Source organism: Panthera uncia, chromosome B1 (assembly GCF_023721935.1).
Source record: "Panthera uncia isolate 11264 chromosome B1, Puncia_PCG_1.0, whole genome shotgun sequence".
In the NCBI taxonomy this organism is placed as follows: domain Eukaryota; kingdom Metazoa; phylum Chordata; class Mammalia; order Carnivora; family Felidae; genus Panthera; species Panthera uncia.
The window spans coordinates 38,837,620-38,865,267 of NC_064811.1; the positions used below are offsets into that span (position 1 = coordinate 38,837,620).

Here is a 27,648-nt window from a genome sequence, read left to right on the forward strand (position 1 = left end):
TTTAGTAAGGATGACCTGGAGGACAAGTTTCTATTTAAGTTAATAAGTTCATTTGAAAAAAAAAAAAATGGCTCAAGTTAGGCTCCATCACACCACCTGGCAGTCGTGGCACTTAGGAAACCATTGGTGATTGATTCCACTCTGGGCTATAAAGAACAAACAGATCTTAAAGGAGAAACAGTTTAACCTTGACAGGGGCAGATGGACTTTAGGATTAATCATGGCTAGCTTCCAGAACACTGTATCAGGACAGAAGAAAATTTTGTCTTATGAACTGGGGACCCCAGCAACAGTAGTGAGATCAAGGGAAGAAAGAGGCTAATTGACTTCTCACCAACGATACTCTTATCTAACCACTGAGAATAGAGATGGTCTACAATCACGCAGTACAAACTGCCTGCATCAGAAAAGCAACATAAGGAAAGATTTATCCTTAGAACCTGCAAAGACTGGTATTTATGTCCCCCCAAATTCATATATTGAAATCTAATCCCCAATATGATGGTATTTGGAGGTGGAGACTTAGGGAGGTGATTAAGTCATCAGGGCAGAGACCTCACAAATGAGATTAGTGTCCTTTTAAAAGAGAGCCCAGAGAATTCCCTTGCCTCTTTTTCCATGTGAATAACCAGCAAGAAGATGGCTGTCCATGAACTGGGAAGAATGCTCTTACCAGATACCAAATCTGCTAGTACCCTGACCTTGGACTTCCCAGCCTCCAAAATGATGAGCAATAAATTTCTGTTGTTCATAACCTTCCCATTCTATGGTGTTCTCTTAAAGCTATCTGGACAGACTGAGACAAGACCTCAACCAAGAAAGGAGGGACTAGAAGAAGCTGGTATTGCTATAGACTATTTTAAGAATTTTGGTGTAAGGATTTGGGGGAAGATTGCCCTTCCATGAACTGAGAGGTCATTAAGGTGCTAGTAGAAAAGTAGCTGCAGGGATAAGTGGGCAGAAGAAGGCTTCCAAACTGTTCAATCGACTTGATGGGTTTTTTTTTTTTCATGTTGCCAAGTTCCTTACCTTCTTGTAATGACAAAAACAAATTACAAAATAAAGAAATAGGAGAAGTAGATGCAGAAGTGGAAGTGGAGGTGGAAGTGGAAGAGAAATAAGAAAAGGAATCAGAGCAGGTGGAAACGGAGAAGTCAGAGGAGGAGGGAGAGAGAAGGAAGGAGAGGAAGAAGAGACAGGAGAGAGGCAAGAAACTTATGTCAAATGATAAAGGCAGAGAAGAAATTTAAGGGAAAATCAAAGCATAAAACTAAGACTAAGGATGAAAATAAAAGATAATAAAATACAGTAAACTTTTAGCCTAAAAACTATAATGTTTAATAAAGGCAAAACCTAAAGAATAGCAGAAAAGAGAAGGAAAAACAAGTGAAATTTAAAAAAAATTAAAACATGAAAATAAGAGGGATGAAAGATTAAACCAGGATAAATAAAAAATATAAAAGTGCTATAACCAGTGAGATAAAAAGCTGGAAACATGAAAGTCAGAGGGATAAAAGATAAAAGCTAAAACAAGAAAATCCAAGCTAAAAGCAATACTTAGAAGTTGAGCATGAAATTATTTTAAAAAACTGTTTAAAATTCACTCTTTCCTTAAAATAGAATAGAAAGGGAATTTGAGATAGAAAGTGAAGACAAGGAAGAAACAAGAATCCTAAAGAATTAAGCAGAACAAACTGAAATAGAAATAGGGAAAATTTAAGTAGTCAACATACACCACGGCAACAAGAAATTCTAACATAATGCTGAGATGCTGATTTGTACCCCAGCATATGTTCTCGATGCAATAAGGAAACAAAAACAATAGGCCAAAGAGGAGAAAGAGATGAGCTCCTAGTAAGCCACACTCTGAAAATGCATCCTTGGTGTCTGTCCATTCTCCCACCTCTCCAGTCCTCATCTGGAAAAAATAAAATAAATAAAATACTATTTTTCTCTCATCCCAGGCCAACCTCCACAACTGCTTACAGTAAGGAACAGACTTCCACAGCTTAGGTACAATGAGCCTTAGGTACAAGTGTAAAATTGCAAACGATACAGAGTTTGTTTCATTTTTTAAATCCGTTTGCTTGTCCTTCCAATATGCTTCTGCCATTTAATCTCTTATTCATTCATTAGTTAATTACCACTTAGTTTGAATTAATCTAATTCTACCATTTCCAGAGTAACTTTCCTTTTAAAAGGAAGTCCATTGGAGAGGTATTTTGGATAGAGATCATTTCTTCCCTCCCTGGGTTTTAGTAATTAGCAACACCAGGAAGATTCACGTTAGATGTCATCCCTTTGCTCCACCCCCAACCATACCCTTCCACCCTTGTCCACCCTGTCTGTGTTCTGGGAGGTTGATTTATAGACTGTGTCCATGGGCCTGCTTACTCACAGCCTTCTGGTTAATTTTACCAGTTGGAAACATGGGCAAGATATCAGAGAATAAGAGGAGAGTGAGACTAAGGTATTTATATCTGGGTTCCCTCACTGCCATAGATTGACTCCATCTCTTTATCAAGGCCATAGCTCCTGTCTGATGGACTTCACCTGTAGCTATTCCCTCTAGACTGTGAGCACAGATAGTCTGCTTTCTCCTCCTGTCCCTTCAATCCTGGGAGTGGTTGATATCTAGCTCCCTGGAAGTAGATAGTTCTGGGACATTTAGCCATCTCTTGTTAGTTTCTCCTAGCCTTGTCTTCAGCGTTGTAAATAGCCCTTTCATTAACTCCTCAATATTGAGTGTGCCATCTGTTTCCTGCCAGGACCTTGATTGACACAGTAGGTAAAAGTATGTCGTAGGCAAATTTAACTTTGGCATTCTCCACCCTAACATGCAGTACCCTCATCCTGCCCATGGGCTGCCTATAGATCCCCATTTTGACATACCTCTAGGATTCATAAAGCCATGGTTATCTAGAATGTGTCTGGCTTCCTTTTCCATCTAAACTTATCTGCATAGTGAGCCATTTTCCCAAGATGCAGGTCTCTTCAATGTGCATGGAAGTGAATTCCCATAACCAATCTCTGCCAGGAAATGAATTGTCTCTCATGCAGGTCGGAAAATGTTTCCTAATGGCCTTCAAATAACAACAGCATGAATTATTGCAGAAAGAAAAAAATCTTACTAGCATCTCTTCCTCCAGTTTTGTTCTCCACCCATATATTCGAAGTACTGCAACCAGATTAATTTCTCTATAAATACATTCTCATTATGCTACCCACAGATTTTAAAAGCCTCAGTTGCTTCTCACTGTCCATGGGATAAATTCAGCCATTTAAGATCCACAGTCTGGCTCCAAGTGGCAGATAAGTCTAGCATTAGGGGACTAGCATAAGGTGGAAAGGGGAAATAATCTCAACACCACTCCGATTTTCCAAAAATATTTTCTTCTTGTATTCTTCAATAACAGAAGAACAACGTCATGAGGCAAGGATGGACTCCTCCATGAGAGAGCAGCTCATAATTTTTCCTTGACTTTAGTTTCTGTCATGATGAAAAGTGGCAAAATTTACCCAGCCATACAAAAATCGTACCGTGACTTATGCTTCACAATGTACTTAACTGACTTCATGTGCTCTTGAGCTTCAACTTCTGTTGCTTTTTAGACTATTAAAATGTGTTCTGAGATTTTGTGACATTAGGTTGCAAGATTGTAAGTAGGTTCTAACTTGAGGTATCGAGGGTATGTGGTGCCTTCCATTCCCAGTGGTGCATAAAGCCTTCCTTCAGCAAAACCTGGACATACCCATCATGTACATTCTGACTTCCTTCCAAGCTTCATTATTCCCTTACCTGAAATGTCTTTTATCTTCCTCTCTGGTTATCCAAATACTGCTGGCACATGTCCTGTGCTAACTAATTAGTAGGCCTTACCATTATTATTACCCTGCCACTCAAAATTCATTTCAAGCACTATTCTGAAGAGACCTCATTGTTTACCAGTGAATTTGTCATATGCTTCTTTATAGCATGTGTCTCTTAATATAGGTCAGGTCTCCCCAATTAGACTGTAAGTACCTTTAGGAAGCTCCCATATCTTTGTACCCACATTAGCACACCATCCCAGGAATTGAAAGAAAAGAGAAGAAAAAACATGTCTAGCTGAAGTCAAAGCTTATTTTATCTACCAAAGGCAGATCTAAGGAGGGAGACAACCTGACAGAAAAGGGAAACTTTACTTTACTTCTTTTATGTTCTCATATAGACCTTAAACTATCCCCAAAAGGAAAGTATTGATAACTGACCCTCTACCTGAACAGAGTCAATGATTCCAGGAAAAGTTTAATCAGGCAAACGTGGGGCACCTGGGTGGCTCAGTCGGTTAAGGGGCCGAATTCAGCTCAGGTTGTGATCTCACGGTCCGTGAGTTCAAGCCCTGCGTTGGGCTCTGTGCTGACAGCTCGGAGCCTGGAGCCTGCTTCTGTTTCTGTGTCTCCCTCTCTCTCTGCCCCTCCCCTGTCCGTGCTCTGTCTCTCTCTGCCTTTCAAAAATGAAAAAATGTTTTAAAAAAAATTTTTTTAAATCAGGCAAACATTATGTGCTCCCTAGAATTTTTTGTGGACTCTTCTTTCCAACGAATCCGTTTGCTGTCTCATTGGGTGACTCATTATAGTCTCCATCCTGTCTTCATCCTTTATCTCCTCAGTCATGTTGCTGTGTGTTAGGTAGGACACAAACTAGCTTTCAAGAACAAATAAACCCTGCAATTTACTGGCTCAAACAAGACATTTGCTTCTCTCTTGGTTATCTGTCCAGAGGTAGGTGGTGGTCCAGGATGAGTAAGTAGCTCTGCTCCAAAAGCATGTCTAAAGACCTCTCATCTTTTGGCTATGCCAGCCCCTGAGCACTTGCCCATGTCCACATGGTCAAGGCTGGCTGATCATATCCACATTCTAGCTCACAGGAAGTGGGCAAAAGGAAGCAGAGGGCAACCAATTTCCTTTGGGCAGTCTCTGTCCCACCACGTAAGGCTCTTGTCTTAACTAAGACCCTAAAGCCCTAGGTTGCCAGCCATAATTACATATTGGCACTGGGGAGGTAAGTCGTGTTCTGGGAGTGGAGGCTTCAAGCCCCATGTCATACTACTACCACTACCCAGAAACCTGAAGCCTTTGGTTGTAGACACCCAAAAGTGTGTCCCATGATTAGCATCTCATCCCCAGCATGAATGTATATGCAGCCTACATGTGAGTTAATAAATAAAGACTCTGTAATCGAAGGGGATCAAGAACAGCCATGCTTCCTTTCTCCAGTCTCCCATTCCTGCACCTGACTAGTATTGTCTACTCCCCAGCATCCATGAGCTCAGGCCTAACATCTAAGCCAGCGATTCTTCAACTCGGTCACTTCCTCCTGGCCCCCCTGGGAATATTTGGTAATGTCTGAAGACATTTGTGGTTGCCATAACTGAAGGGGGCCTGAGGTACTACAAGTATCCAGTGGGCAGAGGCCAGGGGTGCTGCTAACCCTCCCACCATACACAGGATAGTCCTCTATGACAAGCAAGTATCCAGCACAAAATAGAATATTAGCAATTCTGAGAAACCTTTCTCTTGGACAGCTCTGCTTCCTCTCAGAAATCTTAACAAGGATCCAGGGTCGAGCTCTTAGCACAGTAGATTCTTATGATTGGCACTGTGCTTTTTACCCATGCTTTGGCCTGCTTTCTCACTATCCATTGTTTCAGACCCTTGATCTAGGTTCCTTAAAAACTAATAGTCTCAGTAGTCTGTGACCACTAACATTGTTGAAGTCAGTCTTTTCTAGTGAAATAAAACTTTATTATCTTTTAGGGAGCATTAAAGATTTGTTCTCAGTTCTAACAAAGAATGAACACAGGCACTTAGCTTAGTGGGAAGAGCGTAGGCCCGGGGAACAGTTTCTTGACCTTGATCGTGAGCAAATTATAGTCCTTGTGAGCTGTAGTTTTCCCTTTCAGTGAAATGAACAGTGGGACTCATTTAGTCGCTAAATCATTCTTGTTGTGTCTGGTCCCCAGTTGCAATAATTACCTCTTCACATCTCTTTTTTTTTAATTTGTTTACACAAACACACACATCCACCCCCGACGTGCGCACACATGCATACACATTTCTGTAAAAGAGGTGATTTCCTCAGCTAAGTTTATATTTCCTAGAATTAAACCAGTAGTAGTTTGCAGTAACTATTATTAAGCCAACAGGCAAATCTTTCTATATTCCCATCTAATTATTTTTTCTAATTTCAAACTTACCACTCCTCAACTTGAATGTGTGTGCTCGTCCAAGCCTTAATCTCTCTGGGTCTTAGCTTCCACTTGGCAAAGTAAGAGTTAATTTCTCAATTCCCTTCCAGTTCTGATACACTATGCCTACCCAGAACCTTCTCTGACCTAACCTTACACACCCTAAGCCTGTGTGATGATTGGTATCATGAAAATACAGTAACACTTATAAGTGAAGACATCAACGTTCCTAAAATGGCAGTAGGAAAAATGTTTAGAATCATGACTGACCATGAACATACAAAAAAGGGTGGTTATTTTATGACTTCATACAGTGTTTTCTTTTTTTTTTTACTGTATTTTACAGCCCAAACTAAAAGACAGAGCAAAACATCAAGTTTAAATATAGACATATCAGCGAGATGCTTCTCTTCAATTTCCTAAGTAACTTGCCCAACCTGATTTTCTATATCATTAAAAAAAAAAGGCACACATACGATTTTATTTTTGTCCCAAACGTTGCAAAAAAAGACTATTTAGAATTTGGTAAGTACATCTTTCTGCATCCTGGCAATTCACCTTTAGTTTAAGGATATATCATGGGAACAGGATTAGGATATTGATCAAGCTAAGTTTCGAGTGGCTAAAGTTAAAGTTCATGATGAAAAAGTCACAATATTTGTGACTTCTGGGTGTCTGGGAAGTTGCTCTGTGCACCAGATGATGGGCAGATGGGTCCTGTTTTCCAATGCAGTTAACGATCTGGAACATTAGAGGCAGAGAACAGTACCTAGCTGCTTGTCTTTCCAGGGTCTCCCTTCCGGTAGAAGCAAGTAGTTGCCTCTAAACCCTGAGGTTTGACATCCCAGGGATACGAGAAAACTGCTTGAAAGTGGGTCACAACTACTGAACAGGAATGAGTACTCAGGCATTCCCCTAAGAAGAGGAGAAAGCTTTCTTCACCTTCTACTGCCTGAATTAAATTCTCTTGTGTGAAGAAATCGAGGCTATTACTTTTAACAATCTGCTTTGATGACTGGTGAACTGAACAGTCAGAACTGGTTCGATACAAACAGGCAGAGGTTTGATTTTTTTTCCCAATCATGGCTCCTGATGCACCAATGAATCTCTTTGTCATCTTTGCAAACATCTCAAGCAAGTTCCATATCTTTGTGACCACCTTCAGTTATTTACCCAAAAAAACCCTGAAAGCCAAAGAACAAAAATCTCAGTCCTGTTTAAAATCCTAGTCTTGGGGCGCCTGGGTGGCTCAGTCAGTTACTTGGTTTCGGCTCAGGTCACGATCTCACATTTCACGGGTTCAAGCCCGCGTCAGGCTCTGCCCTGACAATGAGGAGCCTGCTTGGGATTCCCTCCCTCTCTCTCTGCCCTTCCCCTGCACTCTCACTCTCTCTCTCTCTCTCTCAAAATAAATAAACATTAAAATTTTTAATAAATAAATAAAACTTAAAAGAAAGTAAGTATCCCAATCTCCTCCTATCTACCACTCCTCCCTACCCTGCAGTTCCAGAAACTACAATAAGAAGGGAAGGGAGAAGGTCTGTTCTGTCATCTTGCCTCTGAGAATAGATATTGGGAGAAGGAATGTACATAAAGGAAGACAATAGTGTTCGCTTAATAACTAAGTGTTGTCAGGTGTTGAAGCTCCTGTAGCTAACCCCATCTGGCCAAACACGACCTCTGTACAACAGGCTTCAAAAAACCGCCTAGACGTCTCTTTGAGTATCTGAATGAGTTCCGGGGAGGTGTGGGGCCTCCTGGCTACACACTTACCTCATATGAAAATAAACAGCCTTCACCACTAGGTACCACCCTATCCCACCCACTGTCCCCATACACACACTCATGCCCTGATCCTGTAACTGGAGCCACCGGAAACTGAATCTTGCCACATAGCACATGCCCCCTGCTGCCTCTCTTTCTTTCTGCCCTGCATAGTAGTGTCTCACATCCTTGTCCCTGTGGGGAAAGGGACATGTCAGAAGTCTGTGCCTAAGTAAACAATCGCTGCAGGAATGAGGTACCAAGTGTCTCTTTCCTGCGGGTATTCCCAATCTTCAAGTGGTTTGTCCCTTTCTCCCTGGGAAGAGTTGAAGAGAAAGCCATAACATGCTCTACTAGCTGATAAATCGCACCCTGGCAATTTTCTCAATGCGCTCTTTCTTATTCTCTCTCACTCCATATCCCCTTTTCTCTCTTCGTCTTTCCATTACTTTTATTTGGACTAGGGTGGGAATGGTGATTCAAATGACAGTGTCTGCCGCCTCTCAATTCGCCCAGGAAGGGACAGCTAGTCCCACCCGTTTGTGGTGATCTTCAGAGCGTGAGGTACCTTGTACCTCATTCGCCCCTGTTGTGGATTCCACCCAATCTGGGGAAAAAGGGAAAGTGACACCTGCATGAATTTCACTCTCCTGTCACCGAGTCATCCGGTACATCAAGGCTCAATGACTGAGAGCAGTACCTCCATCCCATATAAAAATGACAGTCTTTTTTTTTTTAATTTACATCCAAATTAGATGGTGAAACAATGATTTCAGGACTATAGTCCTTAGTGCCCCTTACCCATTTAGCCCGCCCCCCCCCACAACCTCTCCAGTAACCCTCAGTTTGTTCCCCATATTTATGAGTCTCTTCTGTTCTTCCCCCTCCCTGTTTTTGTATTATTTTTGTTTCCCTTCACTTATGTTCATCTGTTTTGTCTCTTAAAATCCTCATATGAGTGAAGTCATATGATTTTTGTCTTTCCCTGACTGACTGAGTTCACTTAGCATAATACCTTCCAGTTCCATCCACGTAGTTGCAAATGGCAAGTCTTAAGAGACATACCTGGGCTCCAGATCCAGCTCTGCCTCTTAATGTTGTGTTAAGGCAAATTGCTCAATTGGGGCTCAAGTTCCTCATCTCTAGAATAGGAACAACATCAACCTTGTGGAGCCTTGGGCTCTGATTTATAAAAGTGCTCAATAAGACACACTATTTAATATTTCCATCAGATTGACAAGCAACATTGTGACAAGAATGTGCAAGAAACTCTCTAAGTAAGGGTGACATCAAGGGGTTCACAATCTAACACAGAGATTGACACATAAAGACATCACTACAATAAAATGTGGCGGGTTCAAAGAAAGCTACATCTCGAGTGCTTATGGGGTCAGAATGAACCAGGGGAACCGTGAGGCAAGGGGGCTAGGAAGATCTCGGTTTTAATTGCCTTCTCTTCATCCTGTTGGCAAGAAAGGGATTCCTGCCTGGGTTCTGGGATGGCTGAACATGTAACACCTGACAGTGGACAGAACACATCAGAGCAGTTTATTAGTCACATAGAGGAGGAGGGTTGTACTCAGGAATAGAGTGAATAATCAGGGGCTATGTGAGGCAGGTTCCCCTGGTTCCCAAGGTCGGGGGGTGGTATGATTGGCTTATTTGAATAACTCCACAGGCTGACAGAGAAATGAAACCCATAACTCAGGGATAAGTAGAACCTGTGTCTGGTCCTCATGCTAAGGGATGTATATCTAAGGGACAGAAGCAGAGTAGACAGGGGATCTTGCAGGTCATTGACGGCCCTCCTGATCTCACCAGACATCAATTTAGCACGTACTATTGAGCTTTAGTGTTAGGTCTTACAACAGCGTCCTGCAGCAAACACCATCTGAACTTGGTCTGAAAGATTAACCATATGTTATATGAGTGACTGATATGGGTTGGGGTCATGACATTCCAGCTGAAGTAAATTCCACTGCCAAAAGCTAAATTCTTCCTGCACAACCTATGTAAGATCTGTACACATTTAATGTTACTGAATCATAAACTGTGAAGTAGAATATGGTAGAAGCTGGAAGAATAGACAGCAGGTCTATAAAGAAGGTGTATAAAGAGCCTTGAGGCCAGGCAAGGAGCTTAGACAATTCTCTGATATGCTGATGTTAAAAGAATTCTTCTAAAAATGGTTAGAAGTCCAATAATTGGAAGAAGGGTTATTTAAAACAAGTTACTAATTTCTCTACCGCATGAATATTCTACCAATATACATTTGTAATTCTCCAAGACAGTGTGCATTACTGCACAATCTTCTTGAACCTGAGGACATTAGTCTTTTAGGAATTTTTTTTTCCAGAACACCAATTAACTGTTCCAAAGAACAAAGTTTAACAATTACTGTTATAGGTAACAAGGGATCATTAAAAGATTCAAGCTGGGAGTGACATTGTCATGTTTGTATTTTAAATTAAGCATTCTGGTACATGTGTAGAAGATGAATTTGAAAGGATAAAAGAGTATTTAGTGATCCCAGCCAGGAGGCCGTGGAAGCAATCCAGGAAAGCAATCGTGAATAGAAGTAAGATAGTAGGGACAAGAAAAAGTGAAATTCGAAAGAAGCTTTTATTATTAAATGAAGTATATGTATCAGTGGGAGAGTTAGGTCATCCTACAGTCAGAAATACACGCCAAAATCTCAATGACTTTCCATAACAAAGGTTTCAACCCTGTTTACACTAAATGCCTATCATAAGTTGATACAGGGAGGGGGTCCTGCTCCACAGAATCATTCAGGGATCCAATTGATAAAGATTCCACACTCAGATAGCAGCACCATCTGGAAAAGAGAGCTCCTTGAGTCATTCTAAAAAGGGGAAAGAACATAGACATTCAGACTTTGGCTCTGGCCTCAAGTAACACCTGTCACTTTTGGTTACAGCCAAGTGATTAGTCACAGGGCTCAGACTAATTGCAATGGACCTGGGAAATGTGATGGCCCATGTGCCCAGGGATGGTATAAAAACCAGGTATAGGTAATAACCATTCACAGTAAGTGAGGAAGAAAGATTCAAGGATGCCTCCCACTGATAACAAGGTAAATGATAATGCCCTGAACTGGGAGCGTGAGGGTACCACAAGAGAGATGAAATGTTAGGGAAATGAAATAGGTGAGAACTCCCACTCTGAGCATTTTGAATTTTATGTGCTGAAGGAATTTTCCTTTGAGGATGACAGATAGACTGTCAGAAATTTAAAGTCTAACTGTCAAAGGAGAGTTAAATACTGGAAATAAGATTTAGGAATCATCATCAGTCATTGAAACCAAGAGTGGAAGTACTATCTAAGGAGAGTAAGATGTTCCCTAAGGACCATCAGAGTTTTTGATTTGAGAGAAAACCTGAAGAAAAAGAGAAAAAAGCTGTCAAAGGCAGACAAGGAGAAAACCCAGAAGTGTCATTTCAAAAAAGTGAAAGGTGGTGAGGGTTTATGAGAGAAAGTAATCAGCAACAACAAACAGAACTAAAAGATCAGGTGATAGGGAGGCTAAAAAGGGCCCAGTTGATTTGGGAGTTAAGAAGCCATTGATTTTACATGTAAGTGAGATCATGCACTATTTGTCTCTCTGTGTCTGACTTATTTCATTTAGTATAATGTCTTCCAGGCTCATTCATGTTGTCACATATGGAAGGATTTCCTTCATCTTTCAAGCTGAATAATATTCCAGCATGTGTGTGTGTATGTGTGCATTATATATGTATATATGTGTGTGTGTGTGTATGTGTGTGTGTGTATAATCATTGTCTTTATCCATTCAATGTCATATATATTATATTTATGACATATAATATATATGTCATATTTATGTCATATAATATATATGACATTGAATGGATAAAGACATTTTATCCATTCATTGTCTTTATCCATTCAATGATCAACAAACATGTAGGCTGTTTTCATATCTTGGCGATTGTGAATAATGCTGCAACAAACGTGGGACTGCTAATATCTCTTTAAAATCTTGATTTCATTTCCTTTGGATATATACCCAGAAGTGCAATTGCTAGATCATAAAGTATTTCTCTTTTTAGTTTTTGGAGGAACCTCCACACTGTTTTCCATAGTGGCTGTACCAATTTACATTCCCATTTAGCGATGCACAAGGATTCCTTTTTGTCCACACCCTCACCAGCAACTTATCTTTTGTCTTTTTGAGGATAGCCATTCTAGTAGGTATTAAGTGATAATCTCATTGTGGTTTTAATGTGCATTTCCTTGATGTTTCCCTGATTCATAATCAGTGATGTTCAGCACCTTTTCACTTACCTGTTTGTCATTTCTATATCTTCTTTGGGAAAAAGTGTAATTAGGCCCTTTGTACATTCTTTAATTGGGTTATTTGGTTTTTTGCTCTTGAGTTTTAGGAGTTCCTTGTATATTTTGGATATTAACCCATTTTCAGATGCATGGTTTGCAAATGTTTTCTCCCATTCAATTTTTTGTACACTTCAAATATTTCTTAGTCTTCCCTTTTCTTTAAATTTTGATCCCAGTATAGTTAATATACAGTGTTATATTAGTTTCAGGTACAATATAGTCATTCAACAATTCTATACATTATTCAGTGGTCACTGTGGTAAGCGTACTCTTAATCTCTTCATCTATTTCACCCATCCCTCTATCTACCTCCCCTCTGGTAACCATCAGTTAGTTCTCTAGAGTTAAGTGTCTGTTTTTTGGTTTATCTTTTTTTTCTTTGTTCACTTATTTTGTTTCGTTAATTCCATGTATGAGTGAAATCAAATGGCATTTGACTTTCTCTGACTGATTTATACTCTCCAGATCCATCCATGTTGTTGCAAATGGCAAGATTTCATTCTTTTTTTGGATAAATAATATATATATATGTATATATATATATATATATATATATTCCACATCTTCTTTATCCATTTATCTATTGATAGACACTTGGGCTGCTTCCATAATTTGGCTACTGTAAATAATGCTTCAGAAAGCATATGGGTGTATATATCTTTTCAGATTACTGTCTTCATATTATTTGTGTAAATACCCAGTAGTGGAATTACTGGATCATAGGGTGGTTCTATTTTTAACTTTTTGAGGACTCTCCATACTCTTTTCCACTGTGGCTGCACCAGTTTGCTTTCCTACCAACAGTGACAAGGGTTTCTTGTTCTCCACATCCTAACCAACACTTACTGTTGCTTGTGTGTTTTTATTTTAGCCATCTGACAGGTGTGGGGTGATATCTCATCATGGTTTTGATTTTTGTTTCCCTGATAATGAGTGATGCTGAGCATCTTTTCATGTGTCTGTTGTCCATCTGTATGTCTTCTTTGGGGAAATGTCTGTTCATGTCTTCTGTCCATTTTGCAATTAGGTTATTTGGTTTTTTGGTGTTAGGTTGTGTAAGTTATTTATGTAGATTATATATTATACAGATTTTGGATACTAACCCTTTATCAGATATGTCATTTGCAAATATCTTCTCCCATTCTGTACCCTGTCTTTTAGTTTTGTTGATTGTTTACTTTGCTGTGCAGTAGCTTTTTATTTTGATGTTATCCCAACAGTTTATTTTTGCTTTTGTTTCCCTTGCCTTAGGAGACAGATCTAGAAAGGTATTGCTGGAGCCAATGTCAGAGAAATTACTGCCTGCTCTCTGCTAGGTTTCTTATGGATTCAGGTCTCACACTTAGGTCTTTAATCTATTTCGAGTTTATTTTTGTGTATAGTGTAAGAAAGTGGTCCATTTTAATTCTTTCGCATGTAGATGTCTAGTTTTCCTAACACCATTTGTTGAAGAGACTGTCTTTTTTCCCGTTATATATTCTTTCCTCCTTTGCTAAAGATTAATTGAGTATGTAATTGTGGGTTTATTTCTGGGCTCTCTATTCTGTTTCGCTAATCTATGTCTATTTTTGTGCCAGTACCATACCATTTTTATTGCTACAGCTTTGTAGCATATCTTGAAATCTGGGATTATGATACCTCCAGTTTTGTTCTTTTTCCAATTGCTTTGGCTATTCGGGGACTTTTGTGGTTCCATATTGTATGGATTATTTGTTCCAGTTCTGTGAAAAATGCTATTGGTATTTTGATAGGGATTTCATGGAATCTGTTGATTACTTTGGGTAGTATGGACATTTAAACAATATTTGTTGTATCAATCCATGAGCATGGAATATCTTTCTATTTGTACCATCTTCAATTTCTTTTATCAGTGTTTTATAGTTTTCAGAGTAGGGGTCTCTCACCTCCTTGGTTAACCGTATTCCTCAGGATTTTATTATTTTGGTGCAATTGTAAATGAGACTGTTTCCTTAATTTCCCTTTCTGCTACTTCATTATTAGTGTATAGAAATGCAACAGATTTCTGTACATCAATTCTGTATCCTGTGACCAGACTGAATTCATTTATCAGTTCTAGTAGTTTTTTGTTGGAGTCTTTAGGGTTTTCTATATGTATTATTATCTTGTCTGCAAATAGTGAAAGGTTTACTTCTTCCTTACCAATTTGGAAGCATTTTATTTCTTTTCTTTTCTTTTTTGTGTCTGATTATTAGTCTTGCCAGTTTAAAATCACACCAGAAATATGTTTTCTTCTTTGTTGAATTGCAAAGAAGAAGGAGGAGGAGGAGGAGAAGGAGAAGAAGCTATTACAGAAAAACGTTTATGAGAAGAGTCAAGGCACAAGTTATGATTTGAATAGTGAGAGAGCAATGAGGAAGTGGAAGAGACAAAGAAAGTGAAGTTTTATTCTTCAACCCCATGAATCACTTATTTATTTACCAATACTTAGTAAAGCCTTATTAGAATATAAACATGACACATGAGTTTTCTGCTCTTAATATTCTGCTCTAGTGGCTGTATACTGTCTTTCCCCCTTGCTGTTCCTGTAACATTTTGTAGATTCCTTTACTTTAGCACTTTTAACAGTATATTGTATTTCTTAAGACAATGAGCTCCTTCAGGATAAAGACAGGGTAAAGATTTTATTGATCTGTTTATACCGAAAGCTCATCACAATGTCTGGGCATGGAATAAATTTTTTAAATTAAATTATTTAATCCTCACACGGAAGGCGGCGGTTATCATTAGCTTCATTCCCCAGAAGAGCTAGCTGAGACTTGGGGCAGCTACAAATTACCAGAAGTCACAAGCAGTAAGTGGCAGAGCTGAAACCAGAATCCAAGCTTTTGATTCCATGTCTGCTACTCCATCACACCAGAATTGCTTTGACATCTTTTCTCTGAGGGTGTTGAGGGTGATGGATTCAAAAGGACTTCTGCATTGCTTTTCAAATAGTTCATTGTATTCGAGATTACAGATTAACAATGCAATCTGAGGTGGGGGTAGCTCAATAGATCAAAACCAGTCTGTGGATTCCCATAGTGCCCAAACCCATAGTCATGACTGAGCTGGGTCACTGCATACCATACTATATAGTAGGAGTAACCATATGAAATTGCTGTTTTAGGTTCAAAAAGGGTCGAATATCAGCACTGTCATATCGTTCAACCTAATAGGATATAGAGTAATTCCTTCTATGGTACGAAACTAAAAGTATGAAGTAGCAGTATAAATTCATTAGTATGAAAGTAGGCAGTGTGATTTTAGAAACCGTCTAACAAGGTTTATAACCATGTTACTTAAACTTTCTAAACCTCTGGTTTTCAATCATTCAAATGAAGATTATTTCTTCCCAAAATGACTGTTATAAAGATTGAATGACGTGGTCATGTATGTAAAATGTCTAGCTCTAGACATGACCCATTAAGGGCGTTAAATCAATGGCAGCTAAAATTATGATCACAAAAGCACGTGGATGCTTTTGCTATAGGGTGTTTATTTATTTCCAGAATTTATTCCGGAGCACAATTTCTAACTTGCTGGACATATTTTGTATATAACTTCTTTGGAATTTCTTGTGATAATGCGTATCACTTGCCTTAGTATTGAAAAGTCCACTATATGAAGTCTAACCAGGTGTCACAAACAGTTGTCTGCCAAGTAATACCTTTTAATTTTATTTTTGTTAATTTTTTTAAATGTTTATTTATTTTTGAGAGAGAGAGACAGGGACAGACACAGAGCACGAGTGGGAGAGGGCAGAGAGAGAGGGAGACACAGAATCCGAAGGAGGCTCCGGGCTCTGAGCTGTCAGCACGGGTCCTGACGCACGGCTCAAACTCATGATCTGTGAGATCATGACCTGAGCTGAAGTCAGACGCTTAACCAACTGAGCCACCCAGGCACCCCTAATTTTTTTTTTAGTTTACTTCCAAGTTAGTTAGCATATGGTGCAACAATGATTTCAGGAGTAGATTCCTTAGTGCCCCTTACCCATTTAGCCGATCCCCCTCCCACAACCCCTTCAGTAACCCTCTGTTTATTCTCCATATTTATGAGTCTCTTATGTTTTGTCCCCCTCCATGTTTTTATATTGTTTTTGCTTCCCTTCCCTTATGTTCATCTGTTTTGTCTCTTAAAATCCTTGTATGAGTGAAATCAAATGATTTTTGTCTTTCTCTGACTAATTTCACTTAGTATAATACCCTCCAGTTCCATCCACGTAGTTGCAAATGGCAAGATTTCATTCTTTTTGATTGCCAAGTAATTCTCCACTGTATATATATACCACGTCTTCTTTATCCATTCATCCATCGATGCATATTTGGGCTCTTTCCATACTTTGGCTATTGTTGATAGTGCTGCTATAAACATGGGGGTGCATGTGTCCCTTCAAAACAGCACACCTGTATCCCTAGGATAAATGCCTAGTAGTGCAATTGCTGGGTTGTAGGGTAGTTCTATTTTTAGTTTTTTGAGGAACCTCCATACTTTTTTCCAGAGTGGCTATACCAGTTTGCATTCCCTCCAGCAGTGCAAAAGAGATCCTCTTTCTCCGCATCCTCGCCAACATGTTTTTGTCTGAGTTGTTAATGTGAACCATCTGACAGGTGTAAGGTGGTATCTCATTGTAGTTTTACTTCCCTGATGATGAGTGATGTTGAGCATTTTTTCATGGGTCAGTTGGCCATCTGGATGTCTTCTTTGGAGAAGTGTCTATTCATGTCTTTGGCCCATTTCTTCATCAGATTATTTGCTTTTTGGGCGTTGAGTTTTATAAGTTCTTCATAGGTTTTGGATACTAACCTTTTATCTGATATGTCATTTGCAAATATCTTCTCCCATTCTGTTGATTGCCTTTTAATTTTGCTGATTGTTTCCTTCACTGTGCAGAAGCTTTTTATTTTGATGAGATCCCAGTAAAGTAATACCTTTTAATGAAAGGCAATCTTCAACAGGGAAGATGTAGCCCAACAGTAGGTTTTTTAAGATAAATATTTATATGGAGTTTCTCAAAGAATTCTTGGAAACATTGGCTATTCTAAGCTCTAGAAAAGTAATCCAGTCATAATCTTGTTTTTGAAATGGAAATTAATGATGAGAAGTGGTTGTTCCAAAAACGTTCTAGAAAAATGGCTAGTATTATCTTCACTTCCAGGGTCTTTTGGTCGGCAGTATGTGGATTAACCAAATTATTCTGAAAAAGTCTGAAAATATACCACAAAAAGACTATGCAATAGGACTCTTTCAGCAGAATTTTATTTGAAATTCCACATTTTAGGGGTGTCTGGGTGGTTCAGTCAGTTAAGCATCCAACTCTTGATTTTGGCTCAAGTCATGATCTTGAGATTCATGAGATCGAACCTCGCATTGACCTCTGATGATAGCATGGAGCCTGCTTGGGATTTTCTGTCTCCCTCTCTCTCTGCCCCTCCACACACCCACTCCCTCTCTTTTCCTCAAAATAAATAAAACATTTAAAAAATTAAAATCCATATTTTAGTAACACGAACTTCTGGAAATTGAGCACCCATCTATATAACTGAAAGATCAAATTAGAGATTCTTCAGGGAGAGAAAGTAATTCAATCTACTCTTAAAGTCCCAGCCATGTTGTTTCATGGGAATCTAACTGTATATCTTCTTGATGAAATTATAATACGGTCTTTGGATATTCTATGGAAATTGGGTATGAGACACTAGACTATAATCTCTTTAACTTTTTCCCATAGATATAGCAAAATGGGTAAGAATTTCAGTCTACAAACTAAAATATGTCAAAATACATTCTTTATTTTCTTTTTTTTTTTAATTTTTTTTTTTTTAACATTTATTTATTTTTGAGACAGAGAGAGACAGAGCATGAACAGGGGAGGGGCAGAGAGAGAGGGAGACACAGAATCTGAAACAGGCTCCAGGCTCTGAGCTGTCAGCACAGAGCCCGACGCGGGGCTTGAACTCACGGACCGTGAGATCATGACCTGAGCTGAAGTCGGACGCTTAACCGACCAAGCCACCCAGGCGCCCCACATTCTTTATTTTCTACAATTTAATTTTATATGTATGGATCAGTCTAGTAACTTCCATATACTCTTTTAAATACAGCCATTGCTCGGACACTTTAGGTGTAAATGCAGGAGCACCAGGACTGCCCTTTTCTTCCTGCTCTTATGCCTGGTATTGACAGTAAGCTCAGAGGACACAGGGGTAAATGGCATCAGGACAGCAGACAGGATATACTTTAGTCAATTCATACTTCAATTGTGACACTTCTTCCTCTAGGGTTGATTCTAAACTCTGGAGGTGCTTATAGACACATCACCCTTGGGGCAGGGAAGGGATACTCACCTTTCCTGCTCAGTCTGTTGGGTCCTGGGAGTCTGAGTCTGACTGGCCTCAAGTGACCTCAGAGAGAACTTGTCCTGTCTGGGGCCCAGCACAGGTGAAATCAGATCTTGCTCCCATGGTGATTAGACATTCTGTGGGTGTTCACTCAGCTGCCACTCTCTAGCACTAGTAATATGCCCAAGACGGAACTGGGTTTTTGATCCCTGTGCATGCTGCATCCTTTCAATGAAGCAAGCCTGAGAGCTCTTAGAGGACCATGAGTTCTCTCCCAGTGTGTGTCTGCAACCAGAAACCTTCTGGACTCCTCCCTCACTGTTGTGAATCCACAAGAAACTCAGACACAGCTGTCTCTGGCTGTGTATACTTCCCGTTCTCCCAAATGGTAAAATAAAAAGTCTCTACAATCATCTTCAGCATAAGGCACAGGCTCAGCTCGTATCCTGGACATTGAAGAGGCTCTCTAGAGTCCCCCCAGAATCCAGCTTGAAGAGGCAGAGGCAAGCACAGGGCTTCCCCAATTCCCATCTGACTCTTTCCTCTCTACTGCTCTTCCCCCTCACCCTTTCCTTGAAGCCTTAAATTATTGCATGCACTGGGGGAGTTCAGGATGAAGAGAATTCTTCAAAGAGTTTGCATGTGTAGACATCCAGCTGACTTTCAGGATCTTTCAAACTGAAGAACCAAGAACTTGCCATGTTTATTGCTCAGGTTCCCCAAGAACCCCTTCCCCTTCTATCCCTCTCCAGTAGTGTATGATCACAATTTTATTGTCTAGACCAGCAGTGGGGATGAGGTTCTTGGATTTTAAGTGAAGAAATTCTGTTTGGGATTTGATTACATAATAATTCTGAATCTTCCTTTCCTACAAGTTCTGTCTGCTTAGAATAAGACCTAGGTATCATTAGGAACCATGTATCATATCACCAATACAAATACTTTTAACATGAACACTTTTACCAACCACAGCTTTCTATAGCCAGGGTTTTTCAACATTGGCACTATTGACATGTTGAGATGGATAATTCTGGTGGAAGACTATCCTGATCATAACAGGACATTCCGCAGGGCCTCTACTCACTAGAAACTGGTAGCATCCATCCCAAATTGTGACAACAAAAAATGTCTCCAGATGTTGCCAAATGTCCCCTGGGCAGGGTAAACGACTCTCATTTGAGAACTGCTGCTATAGACTGATCTTGGAGATGCCTGTGTAATGTTTCCAAGTATTCTGATGATAGAATGCTTCTAAGAAGCACTCTGTAGCTGTAACTTTGCAAAATGACCTTTTTTATCCTCCCTATGAGTCAGGTAGCACAGATTACTGGCCCCGTTTCCACAGTTAGAAACTTGGAAGCATTCAGCTTTCCCAATCAGGTCATGGAAGTCTGTACTTTCATTTTCCCCCTCTGAAAAGTGAAAATGGTAATCACCGCTCTTCTTCCCAGCCTGAGATCAGGCAATAACCACAGAGCAACGCCCTTCCCTAACTACTGTTCCCAAACCTCCACACCAAGCAGCTTCAAAGATAAATTTACGTTTGCCTGTCCTTCTATTTCGTGGGCATCAGAAATAGAGCCCTCAACATAAATAAAATGGCAGCAAGCCACATGTTTCATCACTGTAACTGCCAAACTACACGGAGTAAAAAATCAATTCCATTCCAGCAAAACCAGTCATAATCAGATTGGGTTTTTTTCTGTCATGCCCAGACACAATGCAATTTTTAAAACACAGATATTAATGTGCCCAACATGCCTACCACAATAACCTCCGTGACACCAATCCAGCACTTGGAAATGAGTGCAGATAAACTATAGATACAAGCAACTGTGAACTGTCAGCTCTACAATATTCTGTTTACATGGATTTCCAAAGCCAAGAAATTACACAAGAAATGCAAAAATACATGGCCTCCTGGTTGCCAACCTGATCCTGGAGGGAAGCCAAAAAAATATGAGGTATTTGAAGATGGCTGGGAATTGCAGGAGAAATCTATCTTGTTGGAAACAATTTACTTGACTTGGATACAAGAGCTTGCCACTATATGACTATGATAGGCTGTGTGCAATACATCTGTGAAAACCCAGGGCACAGATTACATACTTCACGTCCACAAATGGGGAAATTTAGAAATTTGGAAATTAATTTAGAAATTAAATTGAGTGAGTCTCAGTAAATATCATCAGAGTGTGAATGAGAAAAAGATATGAGACTAAAAACATACCTAAAGGAAATCAAGAACAAGGCAAATAATTAGTATAAATTGAAAATAAACTCTGACCTGCTGGAATGGTAATTTTTAATTTACTGTGCTTTATTGCTACCAGCTACAAAAGCATAATAATTGAGAGATATGAAAAATAAGTCCATATCATTTGCTGCACATAGATATTTGTTAACTCATATGCATAGCTAAAATAGTATAAACTATCCTTTTCAAAACAGTACTAAAAAGATTATAACTTAAGCATTAAATATAGCAAAACAGGTAATTTATTATAGTTACTATAGCAATCAATTAGAGTTGCATGTATTTAAATGTAAACAGATATTTCTAGCTGAAAATCTGAATTTGTGACAAGATATATTAATCACAATTTTTCTAGTGTTATTTAACATAAATGAATTTTAAAATAAAACCTCGTAAGAATCAGTGATCCAAAGCTGAAACCATCAGGAAAATACCTAAAACTCCTGCAACTAGAAAAATAAAATTTTCAGACTATCCCCGCTCTGCCTATGAATTCGGAAGGTCTTGAGTGCCCTCTACAGGTTACTTAAATAATAGTCACAGATTTGAAGTTCACTGTCCCAAAATAATATATTTGGGCAATTTCAGAACACAAAAACAATATATTGGGGTTTTATTTTTAAAAGTATTAAATGTTTACCACATAAAATTTTTGGAATTAAAAAAAATCACCCATAATCCTAACATCTGTAAATAACCAGTATTAACTATTTCTATACTTATTCTTGATTATATATACACATGTGTGTACGTTTTTATGATGTTTTTCTTCTCTTAATAGCATGCTGCAAATATTTTACTATAAGTTGTTTAGGTTTTATAAATTTACCACAAGTTTTTTAGTTGTATAAATGTAATATTTAATGGATTCTCCCAAAATGTGTTTTATTGACAAATCACCATTTCGTATGGTCAGAATTTCTCAGTGAAAAGTGACACTCCATAAAAAAAGGAAAGAATTTTTCAGCAACCATTCAAGGGTGGGTTCGCAAGCAATAAAACTAGGATGCATATGAATCTTCAAAATAAAAGTGCCATAAAGATATTCTGAATAATTTTCCACATTTTGGATATAAAGTGGTCATAAAAATTAAACTACGTAACTGGGGTTATCATCTCAACTATTAATCGAGGGCTTTAGGCCAGTGCCAGCAGTAACATTGGCAGAGAGGTAAGGTTAAGGTAATACTGCAGTTAGATTAGCTGGGTAATTGCCCTGGTTTCTACTTTACTTGTTCCCGCTCTTATCTTCAAAGATAGTTTACACTTCAGAAATAAAGCTACATGTATCATATTGGGTGCTTATCAAAATCAGAGGTGACTTCTTTCTCTAGGCATGATTTCCATTTTTTTCTTTTAAATAAAACAATAATGTACACTATTAAGAATGCCAAATAGATCAGGCATTCTTTCTTTCCTTTTCTTTCCTTTCTTTCTTTGTTTTTCTTTTGAGAGGGGGGCAGGGGGGAGGGGAAAAGAGAGAGGAACAGAGAGAATCCCAAGCAGGATCTGCACTGTGCACAGAGCCCAACGTGGGGCTTGATCCCACAGCTATGAGATCAGGACCTGAGCTGAAAGCAAGAGTTGGATGCTTAACCCACTGAGCCACCCAGGCGCCCCTAGATCGGGCATTCTTAAACAATCTTAAATAGGATTTCAAAACAATTTTAAATGACATTCTGATATTAACCTATTAGAGTCTCTGCTTAAGGGTCTTTTTTCACATGTTCAAGTGAATGTGGTCATTCCATGAGCATTAGGACCACAACCAAACAACTGTTTCAAAGCAGAGAGGTTTTAATCTTCTTTTTTATCCAGAGCAGAAATTGCTGGCAGAGGTGGTGACATCTAATCACAATAACTCTAAGACCTCATATGAGGTGAGTTGAACAAGCAAGGCCCTCTCCATTCTGTGACAGCAGTATTAAGCAAACTGTCTCAATTTTGGAACAGAGAGTTCTCACAGAACTTTACAAAGAGTACAAGTTTTATTTGGTTGCAATGCTGTGAAATTCGTCTTTAAGACAAGGTGCACCTAGATCTTGGCAGAACTTAGAAACAAGAATTAATAATCACAATTTATTCTCATCTTTTGCCCAAATCATTTTTTAAGAGAGTGTGCACAAAGTTGGGATGTTCATTAAATATATACACAGTGTAAGAGCGTTTTAAGACTATAAAAACATTGACCATAATTATCCCAGAAAAATCTATTTTGTGATTGTTAATGTAAATTGGAAGGAGATGGATAAGAATTTTTTCCTGAGGCATAAAATATTCTCCCTTTGACTATTAAGGCAAATGAAATATAGCTGGTGGCTATTTGTTTTGAGAAAATTTTATTGGTAACAAACATGTAAGACAAACATTTCATAATAAGATTTTAGGATTTCCAGATGTGATTATCTTTTACCCCATCACTGATTTTGGCAATAGTTCTTATCTGTGACCAATAATGTCTCCTAAAACATATGCACCTACATAAATTATTTAGCACTTATTACAAGAAACTAGATATTGTGAAGGGAACGTTATTATCATGAGCCTATAGACTTACATGAGTACACCAAATGGTTATTGGTGGGAATAGAATGGAATACCCCATTCCATTGTTCCAGAGGGCAAGAAAGGAAAATAGTAAGACACTGAAGCTGATAAGACTGATAAGTCCGAGTGAGATTCCAGCCCTGGATCCCATAAAAGGGGAATCTGTAAACTATGGAGGCAGCTTGATTTCTCTAAACACAAGTCAAAACAGACCTCACTTTCTGATTTGATAGGATTGCAAAATCAGCAAATCAGGAAAATGCGATAAATACAGAGATAAAGGCTCAAAGCTAAAACAGTTAGGCAAATATTAAGTGGATAAATGATGGCGCCACCCCGTAAAGTGCTGATCAAAGACTTTTGATAGCAACCTAGAGGGATATTGCCAAGAGAATGTTACAGGGCTCTATTTTTGTCTATGCCATTCCACATTTGTCTCAATCAAGGGAATAATGATAAAAGGCATGTTTATCAAATTTGAAGATAACATGAAACTAAGAGGGTGAGCAAATAAGGATTAAAAAAAAAAAAAAACCCTCAACAGGCTAGAAAGGCAAGTCACATTGAATTAGATAACATTTAAGGGGACAATATAAATCCTATATTTGAGTCTGAAGAGGGGAAAAATGTGACTGTCAAAATGCTAATTTGAACTTGAGCTCCTGTAATAGAAGACCAGTAAGACTAGCAACTAGAACTTAAAAGTCTTGCTCTGAGGCACCTGGTGGCTCCGTCAGTTAAGCACCTGACGCTTGATCTCAGCTCAAGTCTTGGTCTCAGGGTCGTGAGTTCAAGGCCCTGCATTGAGCTACACACTACTTAAATGCATATATATTTATATATATACATATAATATATACATATAATATATACACATATATTATATATACATATAATATATACATATATTATATATATGTTAAGAAGTATTAAATATATAAATACATAATAAATATATAGATATATAAAATATACATATATATGTGTATATATTTAAAAGTCGTGTTCTTTGTTAGCCACCCACACTGAGAGTATCATGAGTTAGACAGGCATGGCATAAAGCATATAAGAATCTCATCAGCATGGGGCCAGAAAAATGATAGAGAAGGGCAGAACAGAGTCAGACAGACTTTCAGTCTCCGAGACTGCACCTGGACTGCCCAAGGGTAGAGCGATTGCAAGCAGTCCAACCTGGCAGGCAACTTCATCCTGGGAAATTACGGGTGGCTAGCTAATTTAGAATTCAGGAAGGGCCAATGATTAGGGTCAGGAGATCTGATGATCATAGCAGGATTCCCATCAGTCAGAGATTTAAGAGGAACTGGATGTATTCCAAATAAAGAAACCTTGGGAGATGTTAGGCAATACACTAAAGCCCTATTGGTATCTGGGATCCAGCCAAGCCATTTTGCCATCAAGCACTATAGGCAAAATGTCTTATATGCTATGAGTTTCTCAAGGGTCTTAAATTATTGGCTCGAAGATACATAAAGAGAACTATAATCTTAAAACAAATATAGCGTTAACAAGTCAGCTAAAATTCAGTGCTTTTATAGTGACATGTAAATTATGTTTAACATGGGATGTTAATGCATTTTAATGTAGTTAATATAATGTGAGAAGTTGTCTCTAAAGCAGAAGTGCCTGGGGTCTAAAAATCTTTAAATGGAGATAATCTAGTGCATACAAGGATTAATAGACTAGGCAGTATTAAGCAATCAGATATGGAGGAGCAAGACTCTTGAAAAGTCATTCTGGGAATTTACATATTGGGCAAACATAGGAGATGCCAAGGCTTGACTGGAGTGGGTAGAAACTAGAAAACATGCCTGGGCTGTAAGATTCCAAACCTGAAGGACATGATATAATTCCAGATCTGCCACTGCCTAATTCCTAAATCCGTCAGGAGTGGCTCAATGACCAGGACAGAATTAACCTTGGGAGTCAGGGAAAGGAGCCAGATAACTCAGAGAGGTGGAAGAGACAAGGGTGTTATAGCCACCTCTCAGTTTGGAATTCCACGCTTCAAGGGGCATACCAGCAAACTGGATACTACTGAGCAGAGAAAAGTTTCACAGACAGGATATCCTGGGAAAGATCAGAGCTGGGAGAATGAAAGATTGAAAGGGATCCTGAGAGGTGTACTCAAAAAATGGGAGGTGCTCTCACGTAGAAAAGGTACTGGGTTTGTCTTCCTACTAACACGACAGGTAGACAAGGATTAGATAATGAATACTCTCTAAGAAGATGAATTTTTACTTATTATAAGGACATATTTTCTAATGTTTACTTATAAACCTAATTAACAATTGAGTTGACTGAGAAAAAAAATGACAGCCATCCCTAGGGACTGGATGACCACTCAAACAGTACCTTATCAGATAGGAGTCAAACACTAAGTGGATCACCGCATGGATCTGTACTTAAGGTTTTTTAATACTGTGACAATACTTTAAAAATATGCCTTCCATAGTTTGTTTACTGCTTCTTGGGATATCACAGAGATACAGATGTGAGTGAGAAAGGAATCCAAAGTAGCTCTTAGAATAAATGTTGTAACACATTTGGAGCCACTGGAAGGATTACGCCCCGTTGGCTTCCTTAGCTGCTGCTGAGATGCACGATTACAAATACCCGATAATCTTGTAACATGAAGCATCTACACAGTTATAAGAACAGAGATACTGATAAACTCCCAATATTTCTGCCCTCGTGTGGAAGGAGAAGGAAGAACCGGGGAGTGGTGGACTACTAAGTGTATTTCAATAGATCGTTTTCTAACAACAGTTGAAATGCTGATCATGAGTGTGATTTAGGACCCTTCAAACAAAGGCAAGTAGGAACTGATGAAAATAGGAAGGGAACATATTGGCTCTTGTAACTGGACCAGCCACTTTCCACTAAACACTTTTTGTTTGCTGACAGCTAAAAAAAAGGGAAATCTCTCCTCCAACTTTTGAACAAAAGTCCCAGGTTTCTCTAGGAGTGAACTTGGATCACCTGCTTATTTCCAAGAAATAATCTGACCGAGGGATTACAATGAGCTGATTGTTTTAAACCTAGATTATTGCCTAATCCTGAGCCAGTCACTACAGCAAAGGGGGTGATATTTTAGCAAGTGACCTAAGCCAATCAAGCTCCACACTGTGAAACTTAAGATGAGGCTATGGCTGCTCCACAAAGGGAAATACATTTACTTCTGCCCACTCATGGGTTAGAAGCTTAAATATCTACAGGATCTAAGACACAATTTAAATACAATTTTAGACCATCCTCTTGGGTCTATTAAGCACAGTGGGGAGTGATTTTTATTTTCAGATTAGAAAATGGATCCAAAACAGAGTGTTTCAAATAATAAAGAGAAACACTAACATCCAGATACTTCTACATTTGTACTAGTCCCATGCATCTTTATCCATTGACATCAACTTAATTTTATCTGTACTTTCTGCACCAAGAAGTCCCCAGGGACAGAGAGGAAATTTTGAGAGCTTCTGTGTAGTTATTGTTGCTAGGAAACAATATCCTTGGTATCCAAGTGTTCAGGCTTTGAGGCACGGTGTGAAGTCACTGGTTCATAAAGGAAAGCCTTTGGTAAATAGGTTGTTGAGGTGTGAGTAAATTGCTGTTCGCTCTCTGTGGCAAAATGTTCTTGTGTAACCTTTGAATAATAGTGTATTTCTAGGCCTCTATTCTTTCCTTTGGATCCAGCTGCCATTATTGCTCTCAGGAGAACTCAAACTTCTACCTGAAATGGAGTGAGCATTTTCTTTTTCCCCCAAATCATGTGTAATTATCTCAGTGCCTTGAACACTAAGTCTAATGGGTTTTAGTTAAACAAAGCATAAGTGAGCTTGGAAATAAAGACCCAGACCACTGAGCGTATGAGCAGTTGAATACTATTAAAATCTGTATTGGTTGATGGCCATATTCCAGCCCTTTTTCTGTGTATGGCATTGAAGTGTTCTACTTCAGGAGTGGGAGACTTCAGAAGTAGGAGACAATGAGAGGTGTTGTTTTGACTCATTCACTGCCTTCTCCTCTCTCAACCCCAAGCTGCAGACTGTCTCCGGTCTCACAATTCTAATTATTGCTACCATTTCTCCCATAAGATCCTATTATTCAAAAACTG

General features: G+C 38.9%; 1 protein-coding gene across 1 annotated transcript in view; it reads left to right on the forward strand.

Annotated features, from left to right (window-relative positions):
- The first annotated feature begins 714 nt into the window (after positions 1-714).
- LOC125923617 (gamma-aminobutyric acid receptor subunit beta-1-like) overlaps positions 715-27,648 on the forward strand; it is a 59,964-nt gene continuing 33,030 nt past the window's right edge. The window contains exon 1 of the mRNA XM_049632022.1: positions 715-841. Within this exon, the coding sequence (XP_049487979.1) occupies positions 724-841 (118 nt within the window). The 5' untranslated portion in view covers positions 715-723. The remainder of the gene's footprint in view (positions 842-27,648) is intronic.